The sequence below is a fragment of the Lepisosteus platostomus genome, chromosome 21 (genome assembly GCF_059453375.1).
Source record: "Lepisosteus platostomus isolate fLepPlt1 chromosome 21, fLepPlt1.hap1, whole genome shotgun sequence".
NCBI lineage: Eukaryota > Metazoa > Chordata > Actinopteri > Semionotiformes > Lepisosteidae > Lepisosteus > Lepisosteus platostomus.
The window spans coordinates 399,854-416,289 of NC_142631.1; the positions used below are offsets into that span (position 1 = coordinate 399,854).

The window sequence follows — 16,436 nt, forward strand, 5'->3', positions numbered from 1 at the left end:
GCACAGAACTAACCTGGCAACACGCAAACCAGGCTCTTCGTCCAGCAGGCCCTGGGGTTTCTCCCCACACCCCCCCCGATGAGACACTGCTCACAGCAGAGCTCTGCGCTCACACCCCCTGATGAGACACTGCTCACAGAAGAGCTCTGCGCTCACACCCCCTGATGAGACACTGCTCACAGCAGAGCTCTGTGCTCACACCCCCTGATGAGACACTGCTCACAGCAGAGCTCTGTGCACACCTCTCCCTTCTACCACACTCGGGGTCAGGGAACTTGATTTCTAAAGTCAAAGGTGATGTATCACGGTGTTAGCAAAGCAATAATGAGCAAAAACGATTCCTGTGAAACCGTGTTATTTGCAGGGCCCAGTCATGAGTGGTGATCTTGACCTGCTTTGCTGGCTGTCTTGCGTTTCCTCCACAGAGGCGCTGGCAGGTCTCCTGACAGTCTGGTTGCACAACAAGGTAATGAGTGACAGCAGTGAGTGACCACTCTCCATGCGGGAAGTTGGAATTCCGAGGAATTCCGAGGAGCAGTGTCTGTGTTCCAGCTAAGTCCAGGCCCACTCCGTGTCTGCTCCCACGGATGGGTGGGGCTGCTGTCACTATGACAGGTCGAGAGGGGCGAGAGGAGCAGAGAGCCCACCGGAGAAGGAAGACAGGAAGGTCAGGCACTGTGAGGCTGGCAGGGAACTCACAGCACTGGAATCAGGGCCGACTGCAGGTGAAGATCACGGAGCTGAAGCATCTCGCAAAGGCAGGGTCCTAGAGCAGGCGGGGAACTGCACTGCTCCAGGAAGCCTTAGTGTCAGAGCACTGGTCCAGCCCTTGAAAGCAATCCCAGTCCTAGCCATCTCAAACCCCAGCGCCAGGTCTTAACCATGCACTTCAACTTCACATCTCTCCTCTCACCACCTCTCATGTCTCACTGTGTGTTGTACTGCACATCCTCTCTACTGTACTAAACATCCACTGTACTTCACTGTACTCTACTGTACTGCACATCCTCTCTACTGCATTACACTGTACTGCACATCCACTCTACTGCACTCTACTCCACTATACTCCACTGTACTGTACTGCACATCCACTCTACTCCACTATACTCCACTTCCACGGCACTCTATTGCATTCCAGTGTAATTCACTGTATTCTGCTGGGTTCCACTATGCTGCCCTGTACTACGGTGTGCTGCACTTCCATTAAATTGCACTCCTACTGGATTGTGACCCACTCCACTGTACTACTTCAAGTGTCTGTTATCTATTTCAAGTTTCCCGAGTGCTGACATCTCATTCCCAAAGACAATATCGGAATGCCACAGAGGAAAGCCTGGTCCAGGGCGTCTGCACAGCTGGCGCTTAATGCGCCGGAAAATGGCACAGACAGCCCACTCTCCTCTCCCCACGCCAGCGTCTCCCACGGGAGCTGTCCATCTGGCACAGTCCGTAAAACTCACAGCCAGCGTCACGGCCTCACCAACGCGGGCTGGCGCCGCAGACACGAGGAGGGAGGGCGAGCCGAGAGCCTCCCAGCCCTCCACAGCTCAGGCACACAGCCGCCAGTGCAGATCGCTCCTGCCTTGTCCGCTCACAGGGAGCGACTGGGCAGCCCTGCTGCTGGGAGAGCTGAGCCAGGAAGATCCCCTCACTTTCTGGATGTGTGAGAGTGTGAGTGTGTAAGTGTGTGTGAGAGTGTAAGTGTGTGTGAGTGTGTGTGTGTGAGTGTGTCTCTCTGCTCCAGCAGCTGCCTGGGGCAGCGGAATTCCCAACGAAGGCGGATGGAGGTACAGTAAAGCCTGCAAGGAGCTGCTGCAAGCCAAGTCCCGGAGAGGCCGAGACCACTCCCCCGTTCGCAGTGGTAAGTCCGAGTGCCCGTGGGCCTGGTGCCCTGGGTCTGCTCTGGCTGTGTGCCTGATTGCTGCCCAATTAAGGCTCAGTGCCTTGAAGAGGACCAGGCTGGCAGCTCTTGCTCTTGTTCTGTTTCCTCCGCTGGAGAGCAAAGGAAAATCTGACACGGATGTATGGGCCCATGAATGCAGCATTTTCTGCTGCGAAACAGAGGGGCTGTTTGTGCTGCGCTGCGCCCCACTCATTGTGAGTGTCCCCCCCACAGACACAGCGCAGTCGGGACAGAGCTGAATGGCCCTGGAACAGTGGCGGTGTTTGTGCCCCATGGCTGCCAGCAGCAGGGAGGGACAGTGACTCATCCACTACGGGACAGACGTCCACGGAACACCGGACCCCCGAGACCCTTCCTTGTTCAGCTGCCACAGACTCACACGCAAGGCGGCGCGGACAAACTGCAGGCGCCAGTGTCTCCCGCTGTGGGGGAGGTCTGACGGGCGGTTCGCCCCGTCCCCCTGGACGTCGCTGGGTTTGGGGTGTCTGGTTCCTTTTGGAGTCTTTTCCCCGTCTGGCCCGGTGTCGGGGTGCAGAGGAGGAGCGGACAGCTCTCACCGAGCGCACCCCAGCGCAGCCCCTCCCTCGCAGACCGCCTGCAGGTCGGCTTCCTGCACGAGCCCCTGATCTGACGCGTCGCCAGCGTGTGGCGGCTGTCCGTGTGACGTGTCCTGCAGCGTGCTGCTGCACAGGCAGGGCGGATGTGTCCCAGGCATGTCTCTGAAGAGGATTCCCTTGAGTCCTTCAACAAAGGAATGTTTGAAATGGTTTTGGCTCATCAACATGCAGCTAAGAGCCCAAGTACCTTTCTTTGCGCTGCTTTGCAAGCAGTTAAATTCCAAAATCCTGCAGCTGTTTGAGCAGAAGTGCATCTCAACAGTGGTGCTGAAGGGCAGTGTGTCCTCTGTGTCACCAGACAGGATCACTGCTGCCCTGGACACACGCTGAGCCGCACTGTACTGTGGCTCACTTTTCCACACTCCACTCAGGTGAGATTTGGGAGTGAAAACTGGCAAAAATTTGGGGGGATTTTGAGATTCAGCAGGTGATGTTTGGTTTATAAAAAAGCGTTTTACAGTTTAAGGTCACTCGTATTTTGTCTGTTAGTCATGACTTCTGTGGAAGTGTTTTCTCACAACCACAGCTACCTACACACCCACTGACACACACGGACACGCACGTACATGCACACAGAGACACACATGTACACGCACACACAGAAACAGATACACACGTGTGCCTGGGCTCTGGACCTGCTGCTCGAGCTGTGATTGTCACACTGCTGCAGGTCTAACAGCACTTTCAGTGTTTATTCTGCTCATTAAGTTTAGTTTCTGCTGCTCAGGGAGTCCTGCTCACAGCAGGCTGCTGATGTGACCCAGTCTCGAACCCGTGCTGCGTGTGCGCTCCAGAGAGGAGGAATATTTGTGATGGGTCTGATTTCAGGGCGGCTGTCCAGGCAGAGCTCTGCAGAGCGGCAGGAATCTCCTCGGAGACGGAGAGCAATTTACTGCTCAGGCTGCGGCACAGGGCACCCTGGAGAGGCCTGCTAACGAGTTAACGAGCTAACGAGCTAGCGAGCACTCCAGTGCCGAGGGCAGGAGGGTCGAGCAGGCGGAGGGAGGGGAGGGGAGTCCTGGGCTCGGCACACAAAGGCAGCATTGAGGCTCTAGGTCGGGCTGTTAGTTCTGTACCCCAAGTTCCACAAGCTCCCCCTTGGGACTGTCCCCCCAGACCATTCTCTGAGCCGCGCTGCGGTCGCCATGGAGAGCTGCCCCTCCCAGTCTCCCAGGCCGGGGGACCAGCTCGCCCAGTGGGCAGAGGATCGCACCGCGCTGGGCGGGGGGGCTGGCTCTGCGCCAAGGTTTTCAACATCAACTGAAAAAAACAACTTCTCCTTCTTGTGATTTTTGTTGATTTTAATTCTACACTCCAACATAGGTGTGCCTCAAACCTCAGACTGCACCGAGATGAAAGCACAGCGCAGTTATTCCGCGCTCTGTACGGGGCCAGCTGAGCGCCGAGCTCATTATAAGAGGATACCTTTTGTAGCATTGTTGTTTCTTTATATGGCGGTTCTTCTTTACTTCTTTACTGTCGCAGGATGTGGCTTCAGTCGACATCACAGAACAAACTGGAGGCGTTCCAGCACCTTTGTTGCTTTTTGAAAGCCTCATCCCTTTGAGGTCTGCTTGTTCCTCTGCCTGCTCGGCGGCTGCTTTCGAGGTCGAGGGGTGAAGACCCTGCCCCCCACCCCCCCCCCCGCAAGAGGGGAGGAGGAGGGTGCGGGGAGCGGCGCTTTAAGAGCGCGCGCGGAGCTGCCAGCCGAACTCACTTCCCTCTGGCGCGCGCCTGCCGCAAGGTGCACCCCGCCGCGCGCTCCCACCCTCCCGGCTCCGCGCGGACCATGGCTCGGCACTGCGGCCAGCTGGCCACCCCCGTGCTGCTGCTGCTGGCGGGGGCCTTCGGCATCATGCTGCTGGCGATCCCGACCCGGGACGTGGAGGAGCCCCCGGATTACATGGTAACTCCGCGCCCCGCCCCGCCGTGTCGTGTCGTGTCGTGCCGTGTCGTGCCGCGGCGGTCCCTGAGGTGACAGCCTGCGGCCCCGGGACTTACCGGCCAGCGCATCCGCCGTGTTTGGGCACACGGGCGCTGAACTGTGTGTTTGTTTGCTTGTCTGTTCTGACCGGTTTATTACCGGCACTTGAAAACGAAAACGAAATGAACCTGTGTGTCCGTGCGCGTCTCGGGCACCGGCTGCCCCTCCGTCGGCCGCCGGCTCTCCTCCGGGGTCACGTACCGAGTGTAGTTCTCACCCCGCCCTGCTGTTGCCTGTGGTTTCGTCGTTTTCCTAACCGCGAGTGAGGCTGAGGGGGAGAGTGTACCTGGTCAAGGGGTTTGCGCTCGGCCGTGGACACGCTGTCCGGTCCTGTGACAGCGCTGACCCACCCGACTCAAACTCCCTGCGGGCTCTTCCATAGCTCGGCCCTGCCTCCCTCTCTTCATCTCACTCCTTCCTCTCCCTTCACTCACACCTGGCACAGCGCTGGCACTGTGTGTGAATGTGTGTGTCTCTGTGTGCCTGTGAGTGTCAGTGTGGGCAAGAGCGTGTGTGTGTGTGTGTGTCAGCCCGTGGGCTCCTCAGCTGGCTCGTGTGTTTGCGGGGCTCGCGATGACAGCGCTGTGTTTCCTGTGCTCGACAGCAGGGCGCTGAGAAGCAACACAGACAGAGCTCAAACAGCCGCACACCTGGCCCAACACAGAGCATTAGGCTGAGAGCTGCCTGCCTGAGGGGTGGCCTGTGAGCATCTCCCCTTCCCTCCTCCATCGGAGCAGAGCAGCAGGCGGTGGGTTCGGGAGGGGAACCGCAGGCTACGGCACAGTTCTGACGGGATGTGTGTGTCAGGGAGAGAAGTGGCCGTCAGTGGAGGTAGAGCCTGAGCAGCTGTTGGTGTGGGGTGTAATTCTGAGAACGTGATAGCTCAGTGAGAGTGTGCCTCTGTGTGCTAATAGCTCTGTGTGTGCTAATAGCACCGAAACAGTGAGTCTGGTAATAGCTCTGTGTGTGCTAATAGCACTGAGACAGTGAGTCTGGTACTAGCTCTGTGTGCTAATAGCACTGTGTGCTGATAGCTCAGTGAGAGCAGGTGTGGTAATGGCTCTGTGTGTGCTGATAGCTCTCCTCTGTTGTTCGGACTGCAGCACAAGAGTTGATTGCCGACCCACAAGAAGGAACTTGTGCAGCAGCTCTGTGGTCTCGGTGTTTCATGAACACAATGTGAGCTCAGCATTGACAATTGTGATGAGCCACTCTGGGTCTGAACATCGATTGAGACAGAAGTGCCTGCTAGAAGGACAGTTACTGTAATTAATGAACTTGATTGATTGGTCAGTTATAAACCAGTGGCGTTACAGTGTTCTCAGAGGTGAGCAGAGTCATTCTGCTGCTGCTCGTGAATGACGATTGGGCGAGGAGCTAGTCTGATCCGCGTGAAATTGTTGTTTCATTTCCAGACAGTGTTTTCTAGGTGTGATCTTGACTGAGGGCTGCTGTCAGACTCTGTACTCATCACTCTGAGCGCCCGACACACTGATTCACAGGGTGAAAGACAGAGAGGAAGGGAATTCTCACCTGACCTGCAATTCCAGGGTTTCTCACGCCGATAGGTATCGCAGCCACTACTAATTAAAAATAACCGTGGTGGCTGTGGTGGAGCTGTGGTGTGCAGCTCGTGAATCATTGTGAAATCTGTGGTGAATGCGTCCAGAAACGTGCTCCCGAGCCCCCGGCAGGGTTGCACAACGGTACTGGTCTGTGCGACAAACGGTAACCAAAGCAAACACTCTGTGACTCTGCGCAGGCCGCTGGGTGGCCAGGGGCCGCTGGTCCTGCAGAGCTGTGATGTGGTGCTGTGTCTGCCCTGGTCATTCAGAGCTCAGGAGGGACACAGACACCTGGGCTGGTTCCTCGTCTCACGTCTGCCTGCCCCCTCTGTGTCTGCAGTACGGCATCGTGCTGGACGCAGGCTCCTCCCACACCGCCCTGTACATCTACAAGTGGCCAGCGGACAAGGAGAACGGCACGGGCATTGTGACGCAGCACAGCGAATGCCATGTGGAAGGTAGGAGCGTTGTGAACGCTGGAGGGGGGGAGACAGAGACAGGCTGCTGTCCTGCACAGTGTCTTGTTCTGTGTCCTGTGGCCTGTATGCAGCGTCTCGGCTCTGCAGGCTGTGTCGTGTGTCGTTTTGCAGCAGTCTGCACAGTGTTGCAGTGTCCAGCAGTGTTGCAGTCCTGCTGCACAGGGCACAGCTGCGCTCAGCACTGAGCGGTTTCCCACGGTGCCGCCTGAGTCATGTGGGCCAGCTGAGGCAGGCTGGGATCACAGCTAATCCGCACCGGCCTGGGCCTGCCTGCTGCTGTGCAGAACAGGCCCAAGAGGGCCCAGAGAGCGGCTCTAGCACTGCGGGACACTAAACAGGAAAAGCTTTTTTCTGTGTATATGCCTGTGCCTCCGGCCCCAGCCCTGGCCTCTGTGGTCTGTGTGTGTGTTGTTGTATCTTTAAGCCCTGCGATGTCTGTGCTGCTGTAGGAGGTGGGATCTCCAGTTACGCCAGTCAGCCAGGAGGTGCAGGAAAGAGCCTGGAGACGTGTCTCAATCAGGCCAAGCAGGACGTCCCGCAGGGGAAGCATGCCCAGACGCCCATCTACCTTGGTGCTACTGCAGGCATGAGACTGCTCAAGTGAGTACTAGGCCTTGATTGCCCCCCGTCAGACCCCACTAGGATCCCTCTGTTAGATCAGAAGGTTTCTGTACTCTGTTTTCCATGGTCATATGCACCCTGTCTCCTCCCCCCTGTCCCACACAGTATGTCCAGCCCTGAAGACTCGGATCGCGTCCTGATGGAGGTCAAGGAGAAAGTGTCGTCATACCCCTTCAAATTCCAGAGGGCGGAGATCCTGACAGGACAGCTGGAGGGAGCGTACGGCTGGGTGACCATCAACTACCTGCTGGAGAACTTTATCAAGGTGGCCGACCCACACTGACGCACTCTCACAGCACAGGACAGCAGAAGACCCCTGTCACACAGGGACACGGGCCCCCAGAGACCCCTGTAACACAGGGACACAGGCTGATTGATCATTCCACATTCCTGCAGCAGCAGAATAGAATGAACAGACTTCCAGGGTCTCCCAGTGTCTCTCAGTCTTGCAGGAGATGTGCAGGTGTGTAGCGGTCTGTAGCCAGACTCTTCTAGTCCTTGAAGGTGAGCAGCAGCATTTGAAATTGTGTTCTGAAATCCACAGGAAGCTGCGTCTGTTCATGCATGTTAGTTTTGGTTCAAATACAAGGAGCCGAGTTCTGAGTTTGGGGGAAAAAAAAGTCAGCATTTATTGGATCTTAGAAGCAATAAAAGCAGTCTTACTGAATCTGCCGAAGCGGGAGTATTGTGGTGTCGTGTGGAGCCCCCTGGTGGGTAGCACAGTAAAGAGCCATTGTTCTGAGGCGGTGCGTCTGCAGATCCTGTAACTCCTCCAGCTTCAGGCTTTTCATTCTCTCTCGACCCCCCCCTTCCCCCTCCCCCCTCCCGGCTCTGCTGTGCCGTTCCGGGGCGCAGTACGGATTTGTGGGGCGCTGGCTGAGCCCGGGTCAGGGCACAGTGGGAGCGATGGACTTCGGCGGGGCGTCGACGCAGATCTCTTTCGTGACGCAGGAGAAGCTGGAGAGCCCGTTGGACAGCATGACGCTGAGGCTGTACGGCCAGGAGTACCGGCTCTACACACACAGCTTCCTGTGCTACGGCCGGGACCAGGCGCTGCGCAAGGTGCTGGCCTCCATGATGCAGGTAACATGGCCCCTGATGGACACACACTCACCCTGACAGAGGGACACTGACCCCGATGGACAAACGCAACTTGACCCTTACGGATGGGCAGACAGGCAGACACCGAGCCCAACGGGTGGACAAACGCACTCTGACCCCAGCGGATAGACCGACACTGACCCTGCCAGACAGACACACACTGTCCATGCTGGCCGGAGAGACACCAGCACGTGGAGACATGGCTGTGTCACGCTGGTGGACAGACAGAAAGACCCTCTCGTACCCCTGTCCTTCCCGCTGGCTGGCCGTGTCCCTCTGTCTGACCTGCTCTCCTCTTGCAGACCCAGAACTTCGTGGCGGAGGTCACCCACCCCTGCTACCCGGCGGGCCACAGCGTGGACGTGAAGCTGGGCCAGGTGTTCGACTCGCCCTGCACGCAGGGGCAGCGGCCCAGCCCGTACCGGCCGGACAGCGTGGTCAGGGTCCTGGGCTCGGGGAACTACGGGGAGTGTCGCAACGTCGTCTCGCAGATCTTCAGCCTGCAGGACTGCCCCTTCTCTCGCTGCTCCTTCAACAGCGTCTTCCAGCCCCCGGTGTCCGGCAGGTTCCTGGTGAGTCCGGCGTGTCCGCGCTGCGGCGTGCGCCCGTGGGCTGTAGGCCTCTGTTGGGCTTCACAGTCAGGGTGAAGGACCAGGGAGGCAAGACCTACGGTACAGTGAAAAGATGTACCAAAGGGATTTTTTCCTCACCAGGAGAGTGTAAATATGGATTAGGGGATGAGGGACGTGCGAGGCTCTTTCCCTAGGAATAAACGGATTAGAGTTGGGACTGGGGCCAGAAGTCACACTTGAGGCTCCCGACACCAGTCCAGGTGATTCCTAAATAATGTAACGTATAGCAGAGTGATTTAGGAAGGGGAATTCACATCCATATTCATTAGTTGGATTTTAATTATGTTGTATACAGTGTCCAGATTGTATGTTGGGAATACGTGCATTTTTAATAGATCACATCACCAGCTCCTTTCGAGTTCCGGTTTCGTTGAAACAAAAAGCCATCCGCCATTTCAGGGCAGATTGTTCTCCAGACATTTGCAAGATCGCACCTGGATCTGTGGGTTGGATCACTGCTGCACTAAGTGGTGGCAAGAACTCAATTTACATGGCGGGGCGTAAGAATTCGTCATATTATTCAAGTGCAACAGCGTTATTTTCAAACAAGGAGAATGTTTAATGGTAGATTTTGCACTTCACAGTATTTATTCATTTTCTGAAAAAAATAATCCACAAACCACCTATTTCGATGGCTTTTGGTGCCTTGAAAAACAATGTAAATGCAGGGAATCGGGATTCTGAAAGAACCCGAGGAATGTTGTTCCAGACTCCCACGAGCCGGGGAGTGTGGAAGAGCCCCTGCTCAGTTCTCAGTGCACACGGGGTCAGGGCTGGGTTTGTGTGCTCTGGGCCTGAAGGCGCCGTCAGGATCTTTCCGAGGAGTCTGAGCCTGACTGAGGCCTGGATTAAATCACCCGCCCGCTCCTCTCTCCCCCTCTGCCCAGGCCTTCTCCGCGTTCTTCTACACTTCCAGCTTCCTCCAGCGGGCCACAGGCATCTCCGTGAACTCCCCAGCCCAGATGAAGAGCGCCGCACAAGCCGTCTGCGCCATGACGTTCAAGCAGGTACACAGACCCCCTGACCCCTGACCCCTGACCCCTGACCCGTCTGTTTCGCTGCTCCTCCCCGTCTGTCCGATGGCTGCCTGACCCCACCGCCGCTCCGCGCTCCTGCCCTGCAGATGCGGGAGAAGGTGCCGGACCAGGAGAAGCGCCTGCAGGACTACTGCACCATCTCCGTGTTCATCGAGGTGCTGATGCTGGACGCCTACGGCTTCGACAACAGCACCTTCCCCCTCGTCTCCTTCCAGAAGCAGGTGGGGACCCCGGTTCTGAACGCCTGCGGGCTCTGGGGCGTGAGCGCGGTGTCTGGGGCTCGGGCCCTGCGGACCCGTTCGGGCTGAGTGACCGTGGCTCTCTGACCGCAGGTGGGCGACACTTCGATCGGCTGGGCTCTGGGCTACATGCTGAGCCTGAGCAGCCTGCTGCCGGAGGAGAGCCTGAGCGTCAGGAAGGCCCTGCGGCCGTGGGCCTGGGCAGTGCTGCTCCTCCTCTTCGTCCTGCTCCTCCTCCTCGCCCTGGTCCTGCTGCTGCTGCACCTCTGCCGCAGCAGGAAGAGCGGCGGAGCCATCATCTAGCAGCAGGCCTCCCTGGAGGGGCTCCCGAGGGACAGAGGGGTCAGGGGGGAGAGAGAGCTCGGGGTCTGCAGGGACCACTGGAGGAGGCTGCAGACAGCCCTGTCGTTGTTAAAACGGACACACAGACACCGCTCCGGCTCAGCTCGGCTTACCAGTGGCTCCCGGGGGCTCTGTGTTCACCTGGCTGGCTCCTGCAGGCTGCCAGAGCTCTCTCTCTCCCCAGTGGACTGTGTCCACAGGCACAGGGCTGCAAAACAACCAAGACCTACTGTATATGCATGTACGAAGCTTAAAATAGCTCCCCCGAATTTAAGCTACCTCTAAGTCCTTCTTCAATTTTTGTATTAGCAATTTCCAAACTTAACGCATCTGATTTTTAAACCAGCTGGTTTTCTGCGTGGAGCAGTGCTGGAAACCCTGGCGGAGGATACTCCTGGGCCGGACCAGCCGGACCTCACTCCACCTGCCCCTCTCCCAGCTCCTTCTCTTTTTGTATTGTTTTCTGCACAATAAATTGAGATTTTTTAAAGAGCGGTCTGTGGTAGAAGCCTTGTGAGTTCCAGTGCGCGGCGCTGGGCGTCGGGCTGGGGTGCCGCTGCTCCAGCTCTGTAAAACCTCCCCCCTGGCCTCTGGCTGACCCCCCCTCTCGGCTCATTTCTGCTGACTGCCAGCCCGGGCGCAGTTTCACTTCAGTTAGCTATTTTTTAAAAAAATGAACCGAAATTGAACAGGGGGGAGAGGCAGCTGCCCCAGAGCCCTGCTGTTGCTCAACGCGATGCGTCTCCGAGTCCGACCCGCGGTCCGGCCAGGCACAGGGGGTGACCCCTCCGCCTCCCGGGGGCTCCGGACAGCAGTGGCCCTGTCCGGCTCCTTCTGCCTGCCGAGCCAATCCCAGAATCCCAGCCAGCCGACGTCGGAGCTGTGGCCGGCGGCGCGTTACGCCCCGCGCCGCTGCTGACGAAGAGCCTGACGGCACGTTCTCCCCTCTCCCGCCCCGGAGCGCAGGCCGGCCCCCCGCTGGGCTGGCGGGACCTTCGGCACGGCCTCCTGTCCAGTTGACCAGCTTCACTGAACGCTTACGACCCGACGCTGAAAGAGAACTAGGGGAGCCCAAACCTGAGACGGCTGTGAGTCTGGAGCTGCTGGGTAGCTGCCTGAGGGCGATTTTACCAACAACTGGTTTAATTTTATTAAGGCTTGAGGGTGGAGGTCAAACAGGGAGACCCCAGCGACGCGCGATGGGCCAGCTGCAGGGTCCCCCGTCCTGCTCCGAGCTCCGGGCGGGGACACCCCAGTGCGAGACTGGGCCTTTCCTTCTTCAGGAGGCACGCGGTGGGAGCAGGGCGTCTGCGCGGAGAGAGGAGGAGCAGACGACGCAGTCCAGACCGCTCCTGCCTGCCGGGGGGGGCTGCGCGGGGGGGGGGCTGCGTCACGGTCTGGGCAGGGGGGTATAAATGTGTCGGAGTTGGGCTGGGCAGGAGAGAAGAGCCCAGCAGGGAGACGCAGAGACCGGACACACAGACTGCTTGAGTAAGTTCATCTGCCTTTAGAACCCTGATAGCTTCTCCCAGTGCATTGATTTCACTGGGCTTTACTGTACGTTTACCATGTTTCACGGGGCTTTTCTGCACTTTTTACTATGATTTCACTGGGCTTTACTTCACTTTACTGTACTTTTACCATGTTTCACTGGGCTTTACTGCACTTTCGCTATGATTTCACTGGGCTTTACTGCACTTGACTCTGCTTTTACCATGGTGCACTGCGGGATGTTCTGTCGGTGTTGAGAAAGGGGATACAAGCTGCTCACCAAGCAGGGGCGTCTCTACACCGCTGCTGTTTGTAGACCCACTTGCTCGAGTGTTTGTTTCCTCTGCTGTTAGGAAACAGCATGGCCAGAGTGCCTGCTCTGTGTTAACGTACCAGGCTGTCAGCTTGCACAAGCCGTAAACTATAACACTCACAGTTATTAACTCAGAACAAAAACTTGCCAGCGCGTCCCTGCAGACTGGGAAGTTTACTACAGAAGTACAGAAGTCATGACTCTCCCAGCTCGTTAACTGGACTCCTCCGTGTGCCCTGGGCTGCCTGGTGCACTGCTCTTCCTATTCACTTACTGTTACGAAGCCTGTAGGACTGAGGAGTAATTCAGCATGGCAGAGCCTCTGGTGCATTAACCCGCCGGCGCTGGTACTGCCTGCAGGAGAGACGCTGCCGTCAGCCGGGAGAGCCGAGTTCCAGTGCGCCGTGTGCAGCACTGTGGGTGCAGGGGCAGCCATGCTGGGCCTGCGGATCTTGCCCCCTCTCTTGATGTGCCTGCTCTGGCCCCGGGCTGTGGGGGGCCTGGTCTCCGAGCCCCGAGCCGGCTCCTGTCCAGGTGAGACCGACACCGGCGCTCGTTCGCACCCCCAGAGCCGCACAGCTGGGTGCTGCTGCTCCTCCTCTGTACCTCTCTGCTCCTGACCCGGACTCTGTCCTTCCTCCCGGTCAGTAACGTTCTGAGCCTCTGAAACGAAAAGGAAGACGATCCAGCCCCCCCTCGGTCCCCCTCTCTCTCCAGATGTCCGTCTGATTGGCCTGGGGGAGTCTGACCGCTTGGCCGTCCTGCAGGGCTGTCCTGGGGCCCCAGGGAGTCCAGGGGGGAAGGGAGAGCAGGGGTCCCCAGGGGTCAAAGGTAAACCCATCTGTCTCCTGGGCAGAACTCGACGATTTCACCTCCTCCGCGAAACGTTTATTTCTAGAAGTCACAGGAAATCGCTTCGAGTAGAGATTGTAAGTTTGATGTTCAGTTTTAGAGTCGATTAATCTATACGCTTGCAGGTTTTGATGCTCACCTCAGAGCCATTTGTTTTCCATCAGGCAGCAAAGGAGACGAAGGGAGAGTGGGCAAGCCGGGTCCTCAGGGGCCTGCCGGGCCGAAGGGAGAGAAAGGCGAGAGAGGTGAGCGACCCGACCCCCCCCTCTGGGGTCTGAATGTCCCCTGTCTCGCGCTGTACATGCTGTGCCAGGCCCCGCCAGGCCCTGCCAGGCCCCGCCTGTGTGGAACAAGCAGCTACAGTACCACCCTGGGGCCCTTCACACACAAGCCCGTCTCAGTCACTGCCTGTGAGAATGGGACACTTCACCAGTTCTCACAACTGAATACCCTGTTAACCTCTAGCGTGGCTATTTAAAAGTATCAGAGGTATTTAAAGGCTCTTTAAAGCTGGCAGGTCTGCTAAAATATTAGTCTTTTCCCTTCACCCTGTCTCTCTCCTCTCCCTCCTCTGCCTCTCTTGGTTTCTTCCATTCCCGCCTCTAATCTCTGTCCTTCTATCTGCCTCCCCCTGATCTCCCTCCCTGCACAGACTCGGTGCAGGACAGCTCCCACCCTGCAGGTCTGCAAACCATCTCTCCGACTCTCAAAGAGCCTGTCTGAATCCTGACACATCCCAGACGACTGTCCTGCACGGGAGGGGCTGGGCACTGTATTCTCTGTATTCATCATCTACTGTAAAAGCAAGCACTTAACATCACTGCATCATCCCAATATCAGCTCAAATTCTCCCCTCCACACCTATCCCATTCTGTCCTGGCGTTCTGCTTGCTTCCTTAAAAGTACGGCATGTTTAAAAACCAGGGTTGAAATTCCATCTGTACTTCCTGATAGCTACAGTCCTTCATCCCTGAGACCAGTTCTAGTAACTCACTCTCTGTTTGAACTACAGGAGAAACACCCGGAGAATCATTCTACTGCGAAACAGGTGAGGCTGCCTGTAGTCTCTGTGTCACTGTCCCTCTGTCTCTCACTGTCCCAGTGTCCCTCGGTATATCCTAGTGCCTTAGTGTGTGTACTCTCTGTGCAGGGGCAAAGAACTGTGTCCAGCTGAGGGACAGTGGCCACACCCTGACGGGCTGGTACACCGTCTACACCCCTGCCTGCCAGCGGGTCACGGTGCTGTGCGACATGGACACCGATCAGGGCGGCTGGCTGGTGAGGGCGGTGGGGACTCGGACCCGGGGCAGGATGGTGGGGTGGAGGGAGGCAAGTGGAGACTGGCATGGCTGACAGCCCCCCCACAGAACCCCCTGCGAGTGACGCTGGTCCAAAATCCAATTCACTTCGGAGTCGGACTGTCGGCCAGCCTGCACACCTTCGACACACCCGGCCTTCAGCTCCTGCCACCTCTCCGCTGGCACTGTGCGCCTCTGCGCTCACCCAGTATCTCGTGTGTGTGTGTCTCTCAGGTCTTCCAGAAGAGGGTGGACGGCTCAGTCAACTTCTTCCGCAACTGGAAGTCGTATCGGGACGGGTTTGGGAGTCAGCTATCCGAATTCTGGCTGGGAAATGAAAACATCCACCAGCTGACCAGGACAGGTCTCTCTCCCCGACAGTCCCTCTCTGTCTCCTGTCTTCCTCCGTCTCTCCTCGTGTGGCGGTGTTTCACTTCCATCCTCTCCACTCTCCTCTGTCCCTGGCCAGGCGCCCACGAGCTGCGGGTGGACCTGGAGGACTTCGAGGGGGGCGCAGCTCATGCCCAGTATAGCTCCTTCCAGCTCCAAGACGAGTCGCAGAACTACAGGCTGCTTCTGGGGGCGTTCGCTGGCGGGGAGGCAGGTAGGCACCCCACCATTCCTCTCTCACTCCTTCAGCGCTCTGCAGTGTGATCCTCGCAGTGCAGTTCCATGAGCTTCATTGCCGTGGCGAACATTTCTCTGTGCCAGGTGACTCTCTCTCTCTCTCTCACTCTCGCTGTGCCAGGTGACTCTCTCTCTCTCTCTCTCTCGCTGTGCCAGGTGACTCTCTCTCTCTCTCTCTCTCTCTCTCACTCTCGCTGTGCCAGGTGACTCTCTCTCTCTCTCTCGCTGTGCCAGGTGACTCTCTCTCTCTCTCTCTCACTCTCCAGTGCCAGGTGACTCTCTCTCTCTCTCTCTCTCTCTCTCTCTCTCACTCTCGCTGTGCCAGGTGACTCTCTCTCTCTCTCGTCTCGCTGTGCCAGGTGACTCTCTCTCTGTCCATGGCAACCACTCCTTCACCACGTTCGATCGGGACAACGACGCGTCGGACAGCAACTGTGCCAACTCCTACCGAGGAGCATGGTGGTACAGCAGCTGCCACTCCTCCAACCTCAATGGCCTCTACCTGAAGGGGGCGCACCTGAGCAAGGAGAGCCATGCCACCGGGATCAACTGGAAAACCGGGAAGGGATACCGCTACTCGTACCGCACCAGCGCCATGAAGATCCGGCCTGCCTGAGCGCCGGAGCAGCTCCGTGGATCACGCCCCCAGCACACGCTACTGCAGGAGAGTCACCTGCGCGCACTGTACATTCAACACACTCTCAAGTACTGTACCAGCTCCAGTATGTAATGAGCACATTATGGATTTGAATAATTAAACAGAAAATCATTGATAAAGTTGTTTTAAAATGCCTTCAAACGGAACCCCGTGCAGCCTGCTTGAGCAGCACTGTGTCGCCTGCTTGAGCAGCACTGTGTCATGCTGGTATGCGTCTGCGCCACTGCAGGGGTGTAGCCAGGAAGTGATTGTTGGGTGGGCCTGTGCAAGAGAGGGTGGCCCGGGCTCTAACTGACCGTCCTGCCGGCACAGGGGCACCCCTCCCATTTACAATGCCATCCTCGAGCGGTATAATGAAACAGCAGGCGCTATATCTCGGGAACGAAAGCAGCACAAACGCTACTTTCAACGGCGCAAACGTATCACTAACAAATGAGGTGGGTTTCATCGTTTGTGCTGCCTGTTGGGGGGCAACGTAACGGAGCTTTAAGCTCTAAGAGAGTCTGACGACAACGACAGCCAATGAGGCTACTGCTACGCATGCACCGACCCGCAACATTTACATCATTTTCTTATTGATCGCAAAAGATACAGCGAGCCAATAGCAAATCACATACGATGTAAAAAATCAAACATTAAAAAGCATATCATGTAACGCAAGCAAGGGAAATTTTTTT

General features: G+C 57.2%; 2 protein-coding genes and 1 long non-coding RNA gene across 5 annotated transcripts; 2 read left to right on the forward strand and 1 right to left on the reverse strand.

The window, feature by feature from the left end:
- Window positions 1–3,895: 3,895 nt before the first annotated feature.
- Window positions 3,896–11,012, forward strand: LOC148643786 (ectonucleoside triphosphate diphosphohydrolase 2-like). Its single transcript, XM_088615151.1, has 9 exons — window positions 3,896–4,426; window positions 6,410–6,527; window positions 6,998–7,148; window positions 7,275–7,434; window positions 8,025–8,252; window positions 8,573–8,842; window positions 9,790–9,909; window positions 10,026–10,160; window positions 10,272–11,012. The coding sequence occupies exons 1-9, from the start codon at window positions 4,310–4,312 to the stop codon at window positions 10,479–10,481; spliced, it is 1,509 nt and encodes a 502-aa protein (XP_088471277.1). The 5' UTR covers window positions 3,896–4,309; the 3' UTR covers window positions 10,482–11,012.
- Window positions 9,438–13,403, reverse strand: LOC148643787 (uncharacterized). Of its 2 annotated transcripts, none has more exons than XR_015928918.1 (2): window positions 13,316–13,403; window positions 9,438–13,238 (listed from the first exon to the last, which is right to left on the reverse strand). It is a non-coding gene; the product is annotated as an uncharacterized LOC148643787 (long non-coding RNA). The 2 variants fall into 2 exon arrangements; XR_015928919.1 differs by having other exon boundaries at window positions 9,438–12,987; window positions 13,316–13,389.
- On the forward strand, window positions 11,925–15,878 carry LOC148643788 (ficolin-1-like). 2 transcript variants are annotated; one of them, XM_088615159.1, is made up of 9 exons: window positions 11,925–12,011; window positions 12,685–12,858; window positions 13,042–13,155; window positions 13,341–13,421; window positions 14,189–14,224; window positions 14,327–14,454; window positions 14,709–14,838; window positions 14,944–15,078; window positions 15,461–15,878. In XM_088615159.1, the coding sequence occupies exons 1-9, from the start codon at window positions 11,936–11,938 to the stop codon at window positions 15,715–15,717; spliced, it is 1,131 nt and encodes a 376-aa protein (XP_088471285.1). In that variant the 5' UTR covers window positions 11,925–11,935; the 3' UTR covers window positions 15,718–15,878. The 2 variants fall into 2 exon arrangements, with proteins under 2 accessions (XP_088471285.1, XP_088471287.1); XM_088615161.1 differs by lacking the exon at window positions 12,685–12,858 and having other exon boundaries at window positions 11,929–12,011.
- The last annotated feature ends 558 nt before the right edge of the window (window positions 15,879–16,436 follow it).